The sequence below is a fragment of the Oryctolagus cuniculus genome, chromosome 10 (genome assembly GCF_051225735.1).
Source record: "Oryctolagus cuniculus isolate XC-2025 breed Fujian yellow rabbit chromosome 10, ASM5122573v1, whole genome shotgun sequence".
In the NCBI taxonomy this organism is placed as follows: Eukaryota; Metazoa; Chordata; class Mammalia; order Lagomorpha; family Leporidae; genus Oryctolagus; species Oryctolagus cuniculus.
The window spans coordinates 54,227,065-54,241,136 of record NC_142876.1 but is presented as its reverse complement, the minus strand read 5'-3'; the positions used below and the strand labels follow the sequence as shown (position 1 = coordinate 54,241,136).

Sequence of the window (14,072 nt, the reverse complement as noted above, 5' to 3'; positions counted from 1 at the left end):
CCTGCAGCGCAATCCACGCCTTGCACTGTGCGCTGTGGACTTCATGTGTGCGCCCCGCCACGCCCTCGGGGAGCTCCTTCCATCCGCGGCGGCTCGGCGTTGGCTCCAGTCCCGAAGGTGTAGGCGCACAGGTTTGCAAAAAGGACGGATCAATACTTGTCCGGAAAACCACAGAAAGTTCTGAGGGAAGTGGCAGTTTCCTATGCTAATCTCACTCAGAGTTACCGCAAGTCTCTCCGTAAGGAGCTGTATGTGTGTGGGTTTTTTTTGTTTGTTTGTTTTGGTTTGGTTTTTGGTTTTTGTTGTTGTTTTTCTGGCTCCGGTCTGAGCTCGTGGTTCTCCGGAGAGGAGGACAGTGTGATTTCCGCCCTTGGCCCTGGGAAGGCCGGTTGGTCCTGACTCCGCTGCAGCCGCGCAGCTGGGTGGGAGCCCGGGAACGCCTCTCGCGGTACCCGCGCGCCCGCAGAGACCGCGCTGGCTGGCCCGAGGCCGGGCGCTGTCAGTTCCTGATCCGCCCGGTGGCGCGGCCCCGGCCGCTGCATGCTCCAGAGCCAGAGAAGCCGCCCCCACGTGGCGGGCTTCACGCGGGGTGCGGCTCCGGCACCGCCCACACCGGAGGCTGCGCTTGCCCCTGGCGCTGCAGGCTCGGCGAGACGCGGGCGGTGAGCGGCGCCCGCTGGAACCGCAGTGTCTGGGAGCCCCTCTGCGGGCTGCTCGGCGGCGGGATCCTGCGCTGCGGGATGGCAGCGGGCGCGCGCGCGTGGGGCTGGGCACTGCCGCGCGTTCAGCTGCTGCTTCTACTGCTGCTGCCGAGGGTGCTGCCCGCCTGGAGTGCTGCCGCTTGGGACCCCCGGGCCGGAGCTCGGCTCAGCCTGGATCCGCCCTACTTCAACCTGGCGGAGGCGGCGAGGATTTGGGCCACGGCCACCTGCGGGGAGCGCGGGCCCGGGGACAGCGGGCGGCCCCAACCCGAGCTCTACTGCAAGTTGGTGGGGGGCCCTCCCGCCTCAGGCAGCGGCCACACCATCCAGGTAAGGTCTCCAGAGAGAGAGAGAGAGAGAGAGAGAGAGAGAGAGAGAGAGAGAGAAGGGCTGGGGTAGGGGTGCGGGGAACGGTTCCTGCCCACAGGCCAGTCCATCGGGGTCTGGGGACTGGACCCTTTCCACCACGCGTGCTGGTGACTCCGGGCCGCCGGGAAGGGCTGTCCTCCGCCCTGCGCACTGCCGGGGGACCCCGGGAGCGACCCTGTGCGAGCAGTGCCCGGGAACAGCCGCCCCAGGCGTGCGGGCGGCGCGTGCCAGGTGAGGGAAGGTTGCTGCGGTCGGGTTCTGGCACGCAGAGCAGAAAGTCCGCAGCCGCGCGCTCGGGATGCCGGCCGCTGTGGGCGCTTCCCGCCAGCTCACCTGGGCCTTGCCGGCCGCGCCTCGAGGCCGCTCCTGGGCTTCACCTGTGCGCCTCGGGCCAGGCTCTTCAGCTTCCCACTTTACTCGGAAAAGTTGGCGGCGGGTGTCGCCCGAGGTGTATTTCACGAGACAACTTTAGGGTTCCATCAGCGGCATCACTCTGATGTCACGGGAAGACTCATTTCGCCCCTGCTGCCTGAAGTGTCACGGCCAGCCGCCGTGGGCAGAGGGAGAAATGGCAGTGCGCGCCGCGCGCGCCTGGTAGGCACGGTGGCGCTTTGCCCTCAGGCGATACGCGCCGGGCAGTGCGCTGGGACGAAGTTCAGGGAGGCGGCCTAGAGTCGGACCTGTACCATCAGGTCGGGTGGCGGCTTCTGAACCCAGGCCTGACCCCAAGTCCGCTAACCCAACCCTTCCCCTCGCGCTCCCGGGGAGCTTTGCGGATGACTGGACCTGTTCCAAAAAGAGGGAGTCGTTTGGAGCCTGGGTGTTTCAGAGCCTGCTTCCACCGCGCGCTTCCGTGCAGGACCAGCTGGGCGTGTATTCGCATTCTTATGTCTTCATCAGCTATTTGCATGTCTTACCGTGTTAAATATATCGTGTAGATTATAAAACGTTCAAGGAGAAATGAAAAAGAAAATGACGATGAGGAAAATACGTTTACCTTTCTTAAGCGGTCCCCAAATAATTTTTGCTTTCTCTGGCTTTTCTTGCGATTGTGTGTAACTATTTTAAATATAAAAATGTAATAATGAATATCATTATTTTTAACAAATTTACATTAGCACGTATGATTAAGAACATCTTTTAAAATTTGACAAGGAGAGGGAGGGAGGGAGAGAGAGAGAGAGATTGAGAGAGAGATGTCCTATCCACTTCAGTCTTTTGGAACAACTGGGGCTGTGCAGGCCAGACCGAGGAGTAGGAACTCAGTCTGGGTTTCCCACGTGAGTGGCAGGAGCCGCAGTACTTGAATGTGAACTGCTGCCTGTCGGGGTGTGCATTAGCAGGGAGCAGAACCAGATAGAGAACTCAGGTATTCCAATGATGGATGCAGGCTTTGTAGTGGCCACCTTCACTGCTCGCTAAATGCCCACCCCTTATATAACCATCAAAGTTCATTTTATAGTAATCCTTGATTTTAGTGGCTGTCATAACAGAAAATACCTATATACCTAAAAAATTGTAGATTCAGATGTATGAACTGTATTGTCTGCTGAATGGCAGAACCAGCTACATAATTTTATGGAGTTGTGTGCAAAAAACAAAATGCGGAGCCCTTGTTAAAAAAAAAAAAATTAAATGTTTCCAGATGGTGACAGTAGAGTATTAAACTAAGTGACAGATGCTGTGACCACACAGGCTTCGTCCCATCACCGAATCATGGCGCTCAGAGTTCGGCCCCCTCCTTCGGTTACTCTGAAAACTTTGTTAAGTAGAAACCTGCCTGGTAGTTGTTCCCTTTGCAAGTGGTATTCAGTCTTTTCTACAAGGAAGGTGTTGTGTGTTAAAGTTTTGAATAACATATTCAAAAGTCACTGCAAGTTTCCTATTGGGAAATATTAGAATACATTAGAAAATTATTTCATGGTTTTGGAGAATGCAACTGTGAATGGTTTTGGAGTTACACATTTCCATGTTTTGTTGCTAAAAACATGGCAATAGTTCCAAACATCTATTTTCCAAAAATCTCTTTCCAAAGCATGCATTTCCTTAGACCAGTATTGACTTTTTCACACATTGGTAAAACAATCCCTGCATTTTTATGGCGCAGAGTAAGTGCTGTATTGTTCTGTAAATATCTATCAGGAAGTGTATTACTGGCAGCCACTTTTCATCCCAACCAAAGTCAGCAAATTTGGAATTTTTGTGAAAAAAAAAATAGCCACCATGAAGCACATCTTTAAGTTTAAAAAGCCTTTTAAGTATTTCACTATGATGTAACCAGTGAGCCCTGGGTAATCAAAAGGATTTCTTGGTCACTCCCTATTTCAGTGCAGGCTCTGTAACTCTCCTGCTATTTAGAGCAAAATCCATATGTCCCCTTAACCAGACACATGTAAGCTGTGATGTGTCATGGCGAGATGAGAGCCCAGTGGCATCCCTCATTCTCCCTTGGACAGGAGTTCAGGACCACAGGTGACTTGGGGACTAGGTGAAGGCCCCTACGTCACTCTGTATGTTAAATACAGTCACGTGTAGCATGATGGGTCTGTCAGCAGCAGGCCTCACGTACGTTGGAGGTCCCATTAGCGGTCACCCAGTGATGCTGTGGCTTTATGAATTTGCTCAAGAACACTCTGATTTCTCTGATTTTGCACAATGTATGCATTTCTCAGACTGTATTCTCATCATTAAGTGATATATGATTGCACTGGGCTTGTTCATTTTTTTAAAGATTTATTTTTTATTTGAAAGGTAGGGTTACAGAAAGGGGAGAGGGAGGAGGAAGAGGAAAGATCTTCCTATCTGCTGGGTCACTCCCCAGATGGCTGCAATGGCTGGGGCTGGGCTAAGTGGGAGCCAGGAGCTTCTTCTCGGTCTCCCACATGGGTACAGGGACCCAAGCATGTGGGTCATCTGCTGCTGCTTTCCCAGGTGCATTAGCAGGGAGCTGGATTGGAAGAGGAGCAGCAGGGTCTTGAACTGGTGCCCATAAAGGATGCCCGTGTTGCAGACAGAGGCTTAACCTGCTATACCATAGTGTCCGCCCCTGGACTTACTCATTTTTAAGTAAAATAAGGGTAAACAGAACACATAGTATTTGCTTTTGTGTCTCTCTGGGTGGCTGTCACACCCGGCTTTGGAGAGAACTGTCCTAATAGTGGGTAGAGTGGATGCCAGGAAGGGTCTGAGAGTCTCAGCCATGTCTTCTGCCCCGGATTTTCCCGGGGGCTGACACCTTTCTCCCTGGCTGGTGTTCTTACTTATTGTTCATAGGTTGACAAGCTGTTCTGGGGACCCACAAAAGTCCTTATTTCCTGTTCAGATTGGGTTTCTAGTTAAGGGCATTCAACAGAGGCTCACACACCCAGGGGCTCACAGACCCAGACGGAGTAGGAAGTGGCTTTCTGAGGTCACCCAGCCAACTGTGTCTGCAGGCCAGAGTGTAGCCTGCAGAGGGAGAACGCTGGCTGGTGTTACACCTGAAAGTAAAACCCTGCTGACGCATGGTATCTGCTTCTGCAACGGAGGGCTTGGAAGGCACACCAGTTGCTGACTCCAGAGCAGCATGCCCGGGCAGGAAGGACACGCTGAGTCCCAGAGGTCAGGGCTCTGCCCGCTGCCTTTCAGAAGACAGAGTGGTGGTGGGAGACAGGTGCGAGAAGGGAAGGGTGATCCTGATTAACCCGGCAGCTGCGTCTGGGTGATGCCTGCCTTGAATCTGCTCATGTACAGCTTGAGATGGAAACTGGAGAAGAGTTAGAAAAATTGTTCCATCTCTCTGAACTTTCTAAAAACAAACTCTGGCAAACAGCCAGGATTTAGAGAAGGGGAGGAAGGGAGAGAAATATGATTATCTTCTTAGAGCTGTTCTTATGAAATACACGAAATCTGTTCTCTCTATATTAATAAAAATAAACAAAAGAATTTCAGATCAAAAGGATTTTGGAAAAAAATAAAAGAAAAAAGAATAAAGATCATAGAATAAAACCTGCTTTTTTTTTTTTTTTAGCTAGAAAATCTCTAAGAACAATGCTGCTCCTTGAATGGTAACTTGGGTCAAAAGGCAGGATATTTTAAAAGTCTGAACTTGGTTGTGTGGAAAACTTCACCATAGTTTCTCTGGCCTTAAAATTCATTTGGAAAGATGCTGCGCACTGAATGGTAATCAGATGCTGCATTTTTGGTGTATAAGGGTTCTGTGACACAGGGATCCTGAGTGGTCACTGTGCTGTCCCCACTGACTTAGCACAGAGCCTCAAACGGGGGGGGGGGGGTGTGCTCAGAAAATGTGAATGGAGGAGCAGTGGAGTGAAGATACAGTTAGGCTGTAAGAAGTGACTACAAAGGATAATGTGCAAAATACACCGATTCATTGTGTTGAAAAGTAATGACAACTGAAATATGTCACACTTTGTGCCTTAATTTTAAGTGTTTATTTGCCTATGGAATCTAAGGATATTACTATGCATTCAGACTCCAGAGGTGATGATAGAAGGGAAATGCAAGGTCATGTTGGTTTAGCTTCAGCTATAGTACTGTAAGCATATACTCATATGGGGTGGAATGTACACACTTGCCAAACCTGTAATCTTGTAAATTTTGTACAGTTACAGTTCAACATATTTTGTAGACATTCATTCATTACACTTGCATTTCTGTATGGTGCTGTGTAGTTGATCGGAATAACATCTATAGAGAAATGCACACACACACACACACACACAAGCTATGGCTAAGAGTGAGAGTGGTCTAAGCCACAAAAGAGTCTTAGCCTTGTGTTTGTGTAACTTGGACTCATGGCTGTAAACAGGAAATGCAACTGTATTTAAGGCTGTTACAGAACTGTTGTGAAAGAAAATCCTCTGTTAACATCCGAGAGCCTTTTTCTTTTTGAAACTGGTGTGGAAATCTTGAGTGGGAAATCTAAAACATTTATTATATCCATGGACATATTTGTAACAATTAATAATGATAAAATTATTTTATGACTTTAGACAAATGACTATAGTCAAGTAAGTGATTGTTTTGCAAAAAATTATTTAGAAAAATCATCCGTTCCTCATTTGTGGGTATTAGCCAAAGTTCAGCAATGAAAGCTTAAGTACCAAACATTTGGAGAACATCGACATAAAGGTTTTCCTGTGGAGACCCAAAGTCTCTGACCAGTTAAGAAACAGGTTCCACACAGCAGACTTGCAGTAATTTGCATTTATTCCATAGCAAGTCACAGGTTACTGGAGCTTATGGATCTTTAGGATTGCTTGGGAACAGTTGGAGCTGCCAATGTCCAATCCTTGAATTAAAAGATCTGTTTCATGCTTTGAATTGCTGCTGTCATTGGAAGTCTGAATCCTCAGTCTAAATGAAGGAAATACAGGAACAGCAGGGACCGAAGGTTGTCACTAATTCTGTCCCCTCACTTGTAAGGAGACTGTAGCTAAACCAGATACAGTTGTTGTTTGGTGCAGATATGTTTATAATTGTTCTATCTTCTTGATGCATTGACCCTTTAATCAATATGCAATCTTTATCTTTTTCTCTTGTAGTTTGTGTGCTACACCCTAGTTCTCTTGGTTACAATATCCCTGGAGTGTCCTTTGCTATCCTAACTTTCAACCTACTTGTGTCTGTGGATATAAAATCGGTCCATTGTAAACAGTGTATACTTAGATCTTTAAAAACAATCATTGTATCAATCTCTGCCCTTTAATTGGCGATTTCTAGAAAGTGACTGCTAATAAGGAAGTACTCCTGTCATTTGTGATTGGTTTTCTATGTCTTTTTCCTTTTTGGTTACTTAATTCTTCTATTATTGCCTACTTTTGTGTTTCATTGATTTTTGCAGTGCAGCATTTTGATTCCCTCCTTACTTCATTTTGTGTGTAATTTGAAGTTCTTTCTTCATGGTTACTCTGGGGGTTACAATTAGCATCCTGAATTTATAACATTTCAGTTTGGGTTGATACCAACACAGCTTCAGTAGCATCCAAAATTCTTCATCTATACAGCTCTGTCTCTACTCTTTATGTTATTGCTACAAATTGTATCTTTATATGTTGTTGTCCATTAACATAAACTTAAAATTTTTTACACATTTGCCTTTTAAATCACATATGGAAAAAAGAGAAGTTACAAACCCAAAATGCAGTATTCAACTTCTATATGAGAACATTTCTAAAAGCTCAGGGAAAATATGCATTATAAAAAAAACTATGGATTTTCCATCAAAATAAACTTATCTTTTGAATCCATTTTTACATTTATGTTTTTTAAAAATTTATTTATTTACCTGAAAGGCAGAGTTAGAGATCCAGAGGCGGGGGGAGAGAGAGAGAGAGAGGGAGAGAGAGAGAAAAATAGAGAAAGAGAGAGAGAGATGTCTTCCATGCTCTTTTTCACTCCCCAGATGGCTGCAACTACTGGAGCTGGGCTGATCCGAAGCTAGGAGCCAGGAGCCTCCTCCAGGTCTCCCATGTGGATGCAGGGGCCCAAAGAAATGGGCCATCTTCCACTGCTCTCCCAGGCCATAGCAGAGAGCTGGATCAGAAGTGGAGTAGCCAGGACTCGAGCCGGTGCCCATATGGAATGCTGGCACTGCAGGCGGTGGCTTCACCTGCTATGCCGCAGCACTGGCCCCACATTTATTTTTAAAGTACCCTGGTATGTGTCTATGCAGTTATCTGTTTCTTGTTGTCATGAAGGCCTTTAGAAACCTGCACTAACTCTTGCATATCATTCTAGAGATGTTTGCCTGGGAAGGAAAGGACTTATTAAGATGACTGGGACCTCTGTGGTCCCAGTCAATGGAGCTGCCTACGGGTGTGCAGTATACCTGGGCTCCCGGACAAGGCAGCGGGGAGTGGAACTAAAATCCAGTGTGGGCCACGATGCATTTGCTCAGAGGCTGGGACCCTTCATCTGCTTTGCCAAAAAGAGCTACCAGCATGCTGATTGGATCCATCCTACCAACAGGCTGGAAACTGCCCTGGAGAAAGCCAGCTTGCGTGCCATGTGCCCTGCCAGTTTCCCAATGTTACAAGCACATTGTATTCCCACAGTGATTTTCCTGCTCTAAATGAGCAGAAAATACAAGTGGAATTAATAAATATTAGCAAGAGAGTAACATGGGTTTTAAGTGATTATTTATGCACCTCTTTAAGAAGCTATTTCTCTATTAATTTTATGTTGTACCTTGTATGGCACATTCTTTGTATTGAAGTGGTACCCAGGAAAGGGCAGGATGGTGAGAAGAGAGCACAGCCTGGAACCAGGGACCTCCTAATAACACAGGGGAGGGATTGAGCACACGCTTATGTAGCTCTTACTGATGCCTGGTTCTGTCCCAAAGCGCCATATCCCCATTGACTCCTTAATCATCACAGCAATTTATGAACTTATGAGGGAGGTGCCCTTAGCATGCTCATTTCACAACGAGGCAGTGGAAACACAGAGAGGTTTAGTGATGTGTCTGAGATCGCACAGCTAGTATGTGGTGAAGCCAGGACCTGAACTCGGCAACTCTGGCTGCTGAGTTCACGCTCTTTACTACTGCTCCGTGCTGCCACTGCCAAGCTGACTGCTCCTTCCTCAGGGTCCCTGCTAAACCCTGCTCCACCTTGCTAATTCCACTCATTGCCTTGGAGCCAGTCATTCTCCTGCCTGTCTCCTTATTAGATCACACGCTTGCTGAGGGTGTGGCTGAGACTCCTGCTCTTGTCTGTCTCCCTTGTGGCAACTTGTCTGAAATGCTTTGGATGCTCGGTGAAGAAATGTTCAAGGGGCAGCACCAGTTTTGCCAGAGCAAAACCCTGATGGAAGTGCTGTAGTAAAAAACAAACAAACAAAAAACCGCAAAACAAAACAAAAAACCAAAAAGCAAACTGTGAATTTCAGCAAACTGTCTTTTGGAAGACAGAGCTGACCCTCTTCCCTCTTGTATTTGATTTCTTTTTTTAAAAAAAATTTGGGGGGCCGGTGCTCTGGCATAGAAGGTAAAGCTGCCGCCTGCAGTCCCAGCATCCCATATGGGCTTGACTCCTGGCTGCCCCACTTTTAATCCAGCTCTCTGCGATGGCCTGGGAAAGCAGTAGAAGATGGCCCAATTCTTTGGGCCCCTGCACCCATGTGGGAGACCTTGGAGGAAGCTTCTGGCTTCAGATTGGCACAGCTCCTGCCACCGCAGCCACTTGGAGAATGAGCCAGTGGATGGACGATTTCTGTCTCTGTCTCTCTGTCTCTCTCTATCTCTGTCTCTGCCTCTCTATAACTCCGCCTTTCAAATAAATAAATAAATCTTTAAAAAAACATTTATTCACTTATTTGAAAGGCAGAATTACAGAGAGACAGAGATATAGAGATCTTCCATTTGCTGGTTCACTCCCCAAGTGGCTGCAACAGCAGCAGCTGGGTCAATCTGAAGCCAGGAGCATCTTCTGGGTGCAGGTACAGGGGCCCAAGCACTTGAGCCATCTTCCACTGCTTTCCCAGGTGCGTTAGCAGGGAGCTACATCAGAAATGGAGCAGCTGGGATTCAAACCAGTGCCCACATGGGATGGTAGTGCTACAGATGACAGCTTAACCTGCTATGCCACAGCGGCGGCCTTGATGTGTTCAATTTCAAAGTGGAGGTGCCTGATGCAGTGACCAAGTCCAATGCCTGGGCCTGAGCTGTCAGGAGCTGGAGGAAGCAAAGAAGGGTCCTTCCCTGACAGGTGTCAGAGGAGCATGGCCCTCCTGTCCTCTTGATTTCAGACTTTTGGCCTTCAGAAAGGTGAGGCAGGAACCTTCTGCTGTCCTCAGTGAGCCGTTGTGCCACGTTGAATGGCAGCCTAGGAAATGAATACTATAACATTAGCTTCCATTCTCTTAGCCTGCAGGCTGTGCCGACCCTTCAGCATGTCAGTGTAGTCTTTGTATGAGAAAGCAGAGGAGGGGGATGCGGCCTGGATCTTAGTGAGGCTTTGCAATCAAATAACTCAAAATGCATTTCCTAAACGGGATGAGGAGAGCTTGAGGCTGGACACGTGTTCAGTGGTCAGGGACGTTAGAGTCATCCTTATGTACGAAGAGCATGGCAGGCCAGCATGACGCAAGCATTGCCTCTGTGCAGGACTCACGGGAGTGTGGTCCGCGTGCTTTCTAGTCCCACTGGGTGTGTGATGTGATGGACAGAGTTGATTCCAGGAGATGTCAGGCTAGTGCCAGCCTTCAAAAGTGTTCTGGACATTCTGTTACCCCACCCCAAGCCGGCACTGCTCCACTGCCCTTAGCCCTCATCCAGCATCTATAAAAAATATATTGTTTGTTTATTTGAAAGGCAGAGTGACAGAGAGTGGGTGAGTGGTGATGTGGGAGAAAGAGTGAGACAAAGAGGAAGATAGAGATCTTCGGTCCACTGGGTCACTTTCCATGGCTGAAACAGGCCTGGGCCAGGACAAGGCCAGGAGCCAGGAACTCCATGTGGGTCTCCCACGTGGGTGGCAGTGGCCCAAGGTCTAGGGCCAGTGCTGCTTGCGCATGTGCATCAGCCTGGAGCTAGATTAGAAGTGGAGTAGCCAGAACTCAAACAACACTCTGATATGGGACTCCAGTGTCAAAGGCGGCAGCTTAACACTATACTGCAACTCTGTATACAGCATTTTAACATGGGAAAAATCAGTAGGGAAACACCATTACCATCAGTTCTTATGTGCATTGAAGCATTATTCACAAGAACCAAGATACAGAAAACACCCCAGGGTCTGTCGACAAAGGAAAGGTCAAGCAATCATAGTATTCATGAGGCGTATCCCAAGAGTTTGTGGAAAACGTGTGTTGTGAAAAAACTACACATGGATTTCAAAGGTTTTTGCGACAAATAAGCTTATCTTTTTTAAAAATATAAGATTTATTTATTCACTTGAAAGTCAGAGCCACACAGAGAGGGAGAGGCAAAGACAGAGAGAAAGAGAGAGGGGGGAGGGTCTTCATCCGCTGGTTCACTCCCCAAGTGGCCTCAATAGCCAGGACTGGCCAGGCCAAAGCCAGGAGCCAGGAGCCAGAAGCTTCTTCCAGGTCTCAGATATGGGTGCATAGGCCCAAGCACTTGGGTCATCTTCCACTGTTTTCCCAGGTGCATTAGCAAGGAGCTGGATTGGAAGTAGAGCTGCTGAGGCTTGGAACAGTGCCTGTATGGGATGCTGGCACTGCAGGCAGTGGTTTTACTCACAGGAGCGCAGCTTGGAGGCACACAGGACAAGTGTGAAGTAGGAAACCTTCTCATTCCCATCAAGGCACTAGGCAAACCACCGTGCACAGAATCTTTGCCACTCGTGTCTTTCCTGCACATAAACGCTCTAAGCGATCCAGCCAGGCATGGAAAGACGAGTACTGGGCGATGTCACTTATATGCACAACTCCAGGATGTGGAATACAAGAAACAGGGTGGAAAGCTGGGTACCAGAGACAGGTGGAGGAATGAGGAGATGCTGGTCCAAGGGGACAAAGAAGCAGTTAGGCCAGTTGAGTAAGCCTGGAGATCTAGGGTAGAGCAGGAGGTCTACCATGTCGCATACAGAGCTTAAGTGACAGCTTATCACTTAATGGATCTTTAACGAGCCGTTGAATTCTGAATGTTTATAATGAACTAGAACAAGTCTCAGAATATGCTGGGAGGCCTCATCAGGAAAGCCACTTAATATGACTTTCAGAAACTGGTCGAGTTTTTTGTCTTTCACTATGTCTTAGCAGCCTTTTCTTTCTGGTGGAAATGCTAAGGGCAGAGAGAGTCTTCATTCCTTCTCTGAGCATCGTGCTGACTTCTAAGTGACTCTTGGCACCTGTTATTTGGAGCCTCAGTTCTCTTTGGCCACTTGCTCCCTTGGTTCTGTGGTATCTTTCTCTGGCTTTCGTTGGGGTTGTCACGGCAGATCTCACTGACAGACTTAAGTCTGGGAGAAGCATGTCCCAGGACAAGGACGAGCATGTGCAAAGACCCTGAGGCAGGGGGAGCCTTGGAGTGACGGAGAAACAGCAGTACCATCAATGTACGATCAATGGAATGAGTTGGGGAGAGAGCAGGAGGTCGTTGTAGCTGGCATGTTTGGAATGATCCAGTAGAGAATGAGTGTGCACCCCTGAACGTTGGGGTGTGACTGCAGGGGGGAAGTCCTTGAGCAGGCAGGAGGGAGGAGGGACAGGATTCAGAATGTGTGTGGCAGGTGGGGCTTGGAGCTCAGATGCCTTTTCCAAATTGTGGACCCAATGTAGGAGCTTCGTGGTTCAGGAAGACGAGCAGTGCAGCAATTCATGAGATGAGGTCAAAAAGGAAGGAGGTTTGCGGAGCAGGGTAAATGTGTGAAATAATTTCTAGGAGAGTGAAAGAGTGAACGTACTGCAGCATATCAGTGTGGACCAAACCCACCTCTCAGTGGTCCAGGGAGGGAGAAACCCAGTGGCGTCTTCCTTTGCCTGGTTGTGTCTCTGACTCACCTGCAGGCGGTGCCCAGCAGGGAACTCACATTCTCTGGCCAAGCCCAAGTCTGTGCAATGCCAGCAGCCAAGCAGCTGTTTCCCCTCCTCTCTTCTACCCTCCCCACCGTGCCTTGTGGGTTCACCCCTCCCTGGGTTCCTATCTTGGCTCCAACACTTACAAAAATTACCCCATGTCTTTGTGCTTCTATCCTCGTCCATAAAGGGGTCCAATGGTTGTGACTACCTTTTAGGTTTGTCATGAAAATTAAGAGTTGGTATCTGTGGGGGCAGGGATTTGGTCTTATGGTTAAGATGCCAGCTGGGATGTCTGCTTCCCATCTGAGTCCCAGCTCTGCTCCCTATTCCAGCCTCCTATAGATGTGCACCCTGGGAAGCACCGTAGGTCCCTGCCCCTGATGTGGGAGACCCAAATGGGGGGAAGACCCAGATTGGGCAGCTTGGTTATTGCAAGCATTTAGGGAGTGAAACAACAGAAGGAAAGTCTCTGTCTCTCTGCCTCTGAAATAAAAAGTAGAACATTTTGGGAAAGTATTAAAGGATGAGGTGCGGACTGTGGCACCTGGATGTTCCTTGTATTGTCACCAGCACAGGTGCGGTTGCTCTGTGACTGCTGCTTCTAATGCCTGGTGTTCCCGCATTGCAGGGACAGAACACTCCCTAAGTGCGGTGCTTTTAAAAAAAGTTCTATCGCTTCTCTGCCTTTTGGCTAAGATCAGTGTGGTATCTGTTCTTAGCAGTTTTTTTTTTTTTTTTTTAAATTCTGACTCCTGGATCTCACCAGAGATGCTGACTCTGCAAGCCCAGAGCAGAGTCCAAGTGTACATTTTTGACAAACACCTTAGTGGTTCTGATGGCGGTGTGGTAGGTGTGGAGCATGTTCTGGATTGTGTCTCATTTAACCCTCACAACCACTGCATAAGACCCATGGGATTAGCCCTTTTTAATAGGAAGAAAGCAGAGTTCCAGGAAGACTAAAGTATTGCATAAATATTCCACTGCTGTTAATGGTAAAGCCAACATTTGAACTTCCATCTAATCTACTCCAAAATACATGCCTTGGAAATGAGTTAAAAAGATCCCTCACCTAGAATCTACAGATATTTGTTGATCTACTTAAAAACTTTCTTTTTCGTCCCCGGAGCAAGTTTGAGTCCTCTGCTTTGTTTTCCTCTCAAATCGCCACCTCCAGGAAGAGGGCACAAGAGAGGTGCAGTGCTCCACTCGTGGTACCTTGGACCCCTCTGGGGGGAGCTGCACAGCTGAATACTCTGGGTGCACTGTGTCGTCGCCACTCACCCCACCATCTGCACACATTCAGGAACCTTAAAGAACGCGTGTCCAATCACCAGGAAGCACGCCTGTGTGCCTCTCTGGAGGAAGGATGCTCTCAGCAAGGGCTTTGCCAAGGAGCAACCCCAGGTCTGGAACTGGCACAGTCTAGAATGTTGTTCACAGTACTGGGACAGCACTGGGCTCTTGAGAGAGCGTGGCCCGCAGAGCCCTGGGGAGGGATGGCCCCGAGCGGGGTTC

At 48.3% G+C, this 14,072-nt stretch overlaps 1 protein-coding gene and 1 pseudogene across 2 annotated transcripts in view; both read left to right on the top strand.

Moving 5' to 3' along the window:
* The first annotated feature begins 354 nt into the window (after positions 1 to 354).
* LAMA3 (laminin subunit alpha 3) overlaps positions 355 to 14,072 on the top strand; it is a 256,090-nt gene continuing 242,372 nt past the window's right edge. Inside the window, exon 1 of one of the 2 annotated variants that reach the window (XM_008261146.5) lies at positions 355 to 1,031. In XM_008261146.5, coding sequence (XP_008259368.3) covers positions 741 to 1,031 — 291 coding nt within the window. In that variant the 5' untranslated portion in view covers positions 355 to 740. The remainder of the gene's footprint in view (positions 1,032 to 14,072) is intronic. The other variant, XM_051851337.3, reaches the window with a different exon arrangement.
* Positions 13,229 to 13,369, top strand: LOC127492501 (U2 spliceosomal RNA; annotated as a pseudogene).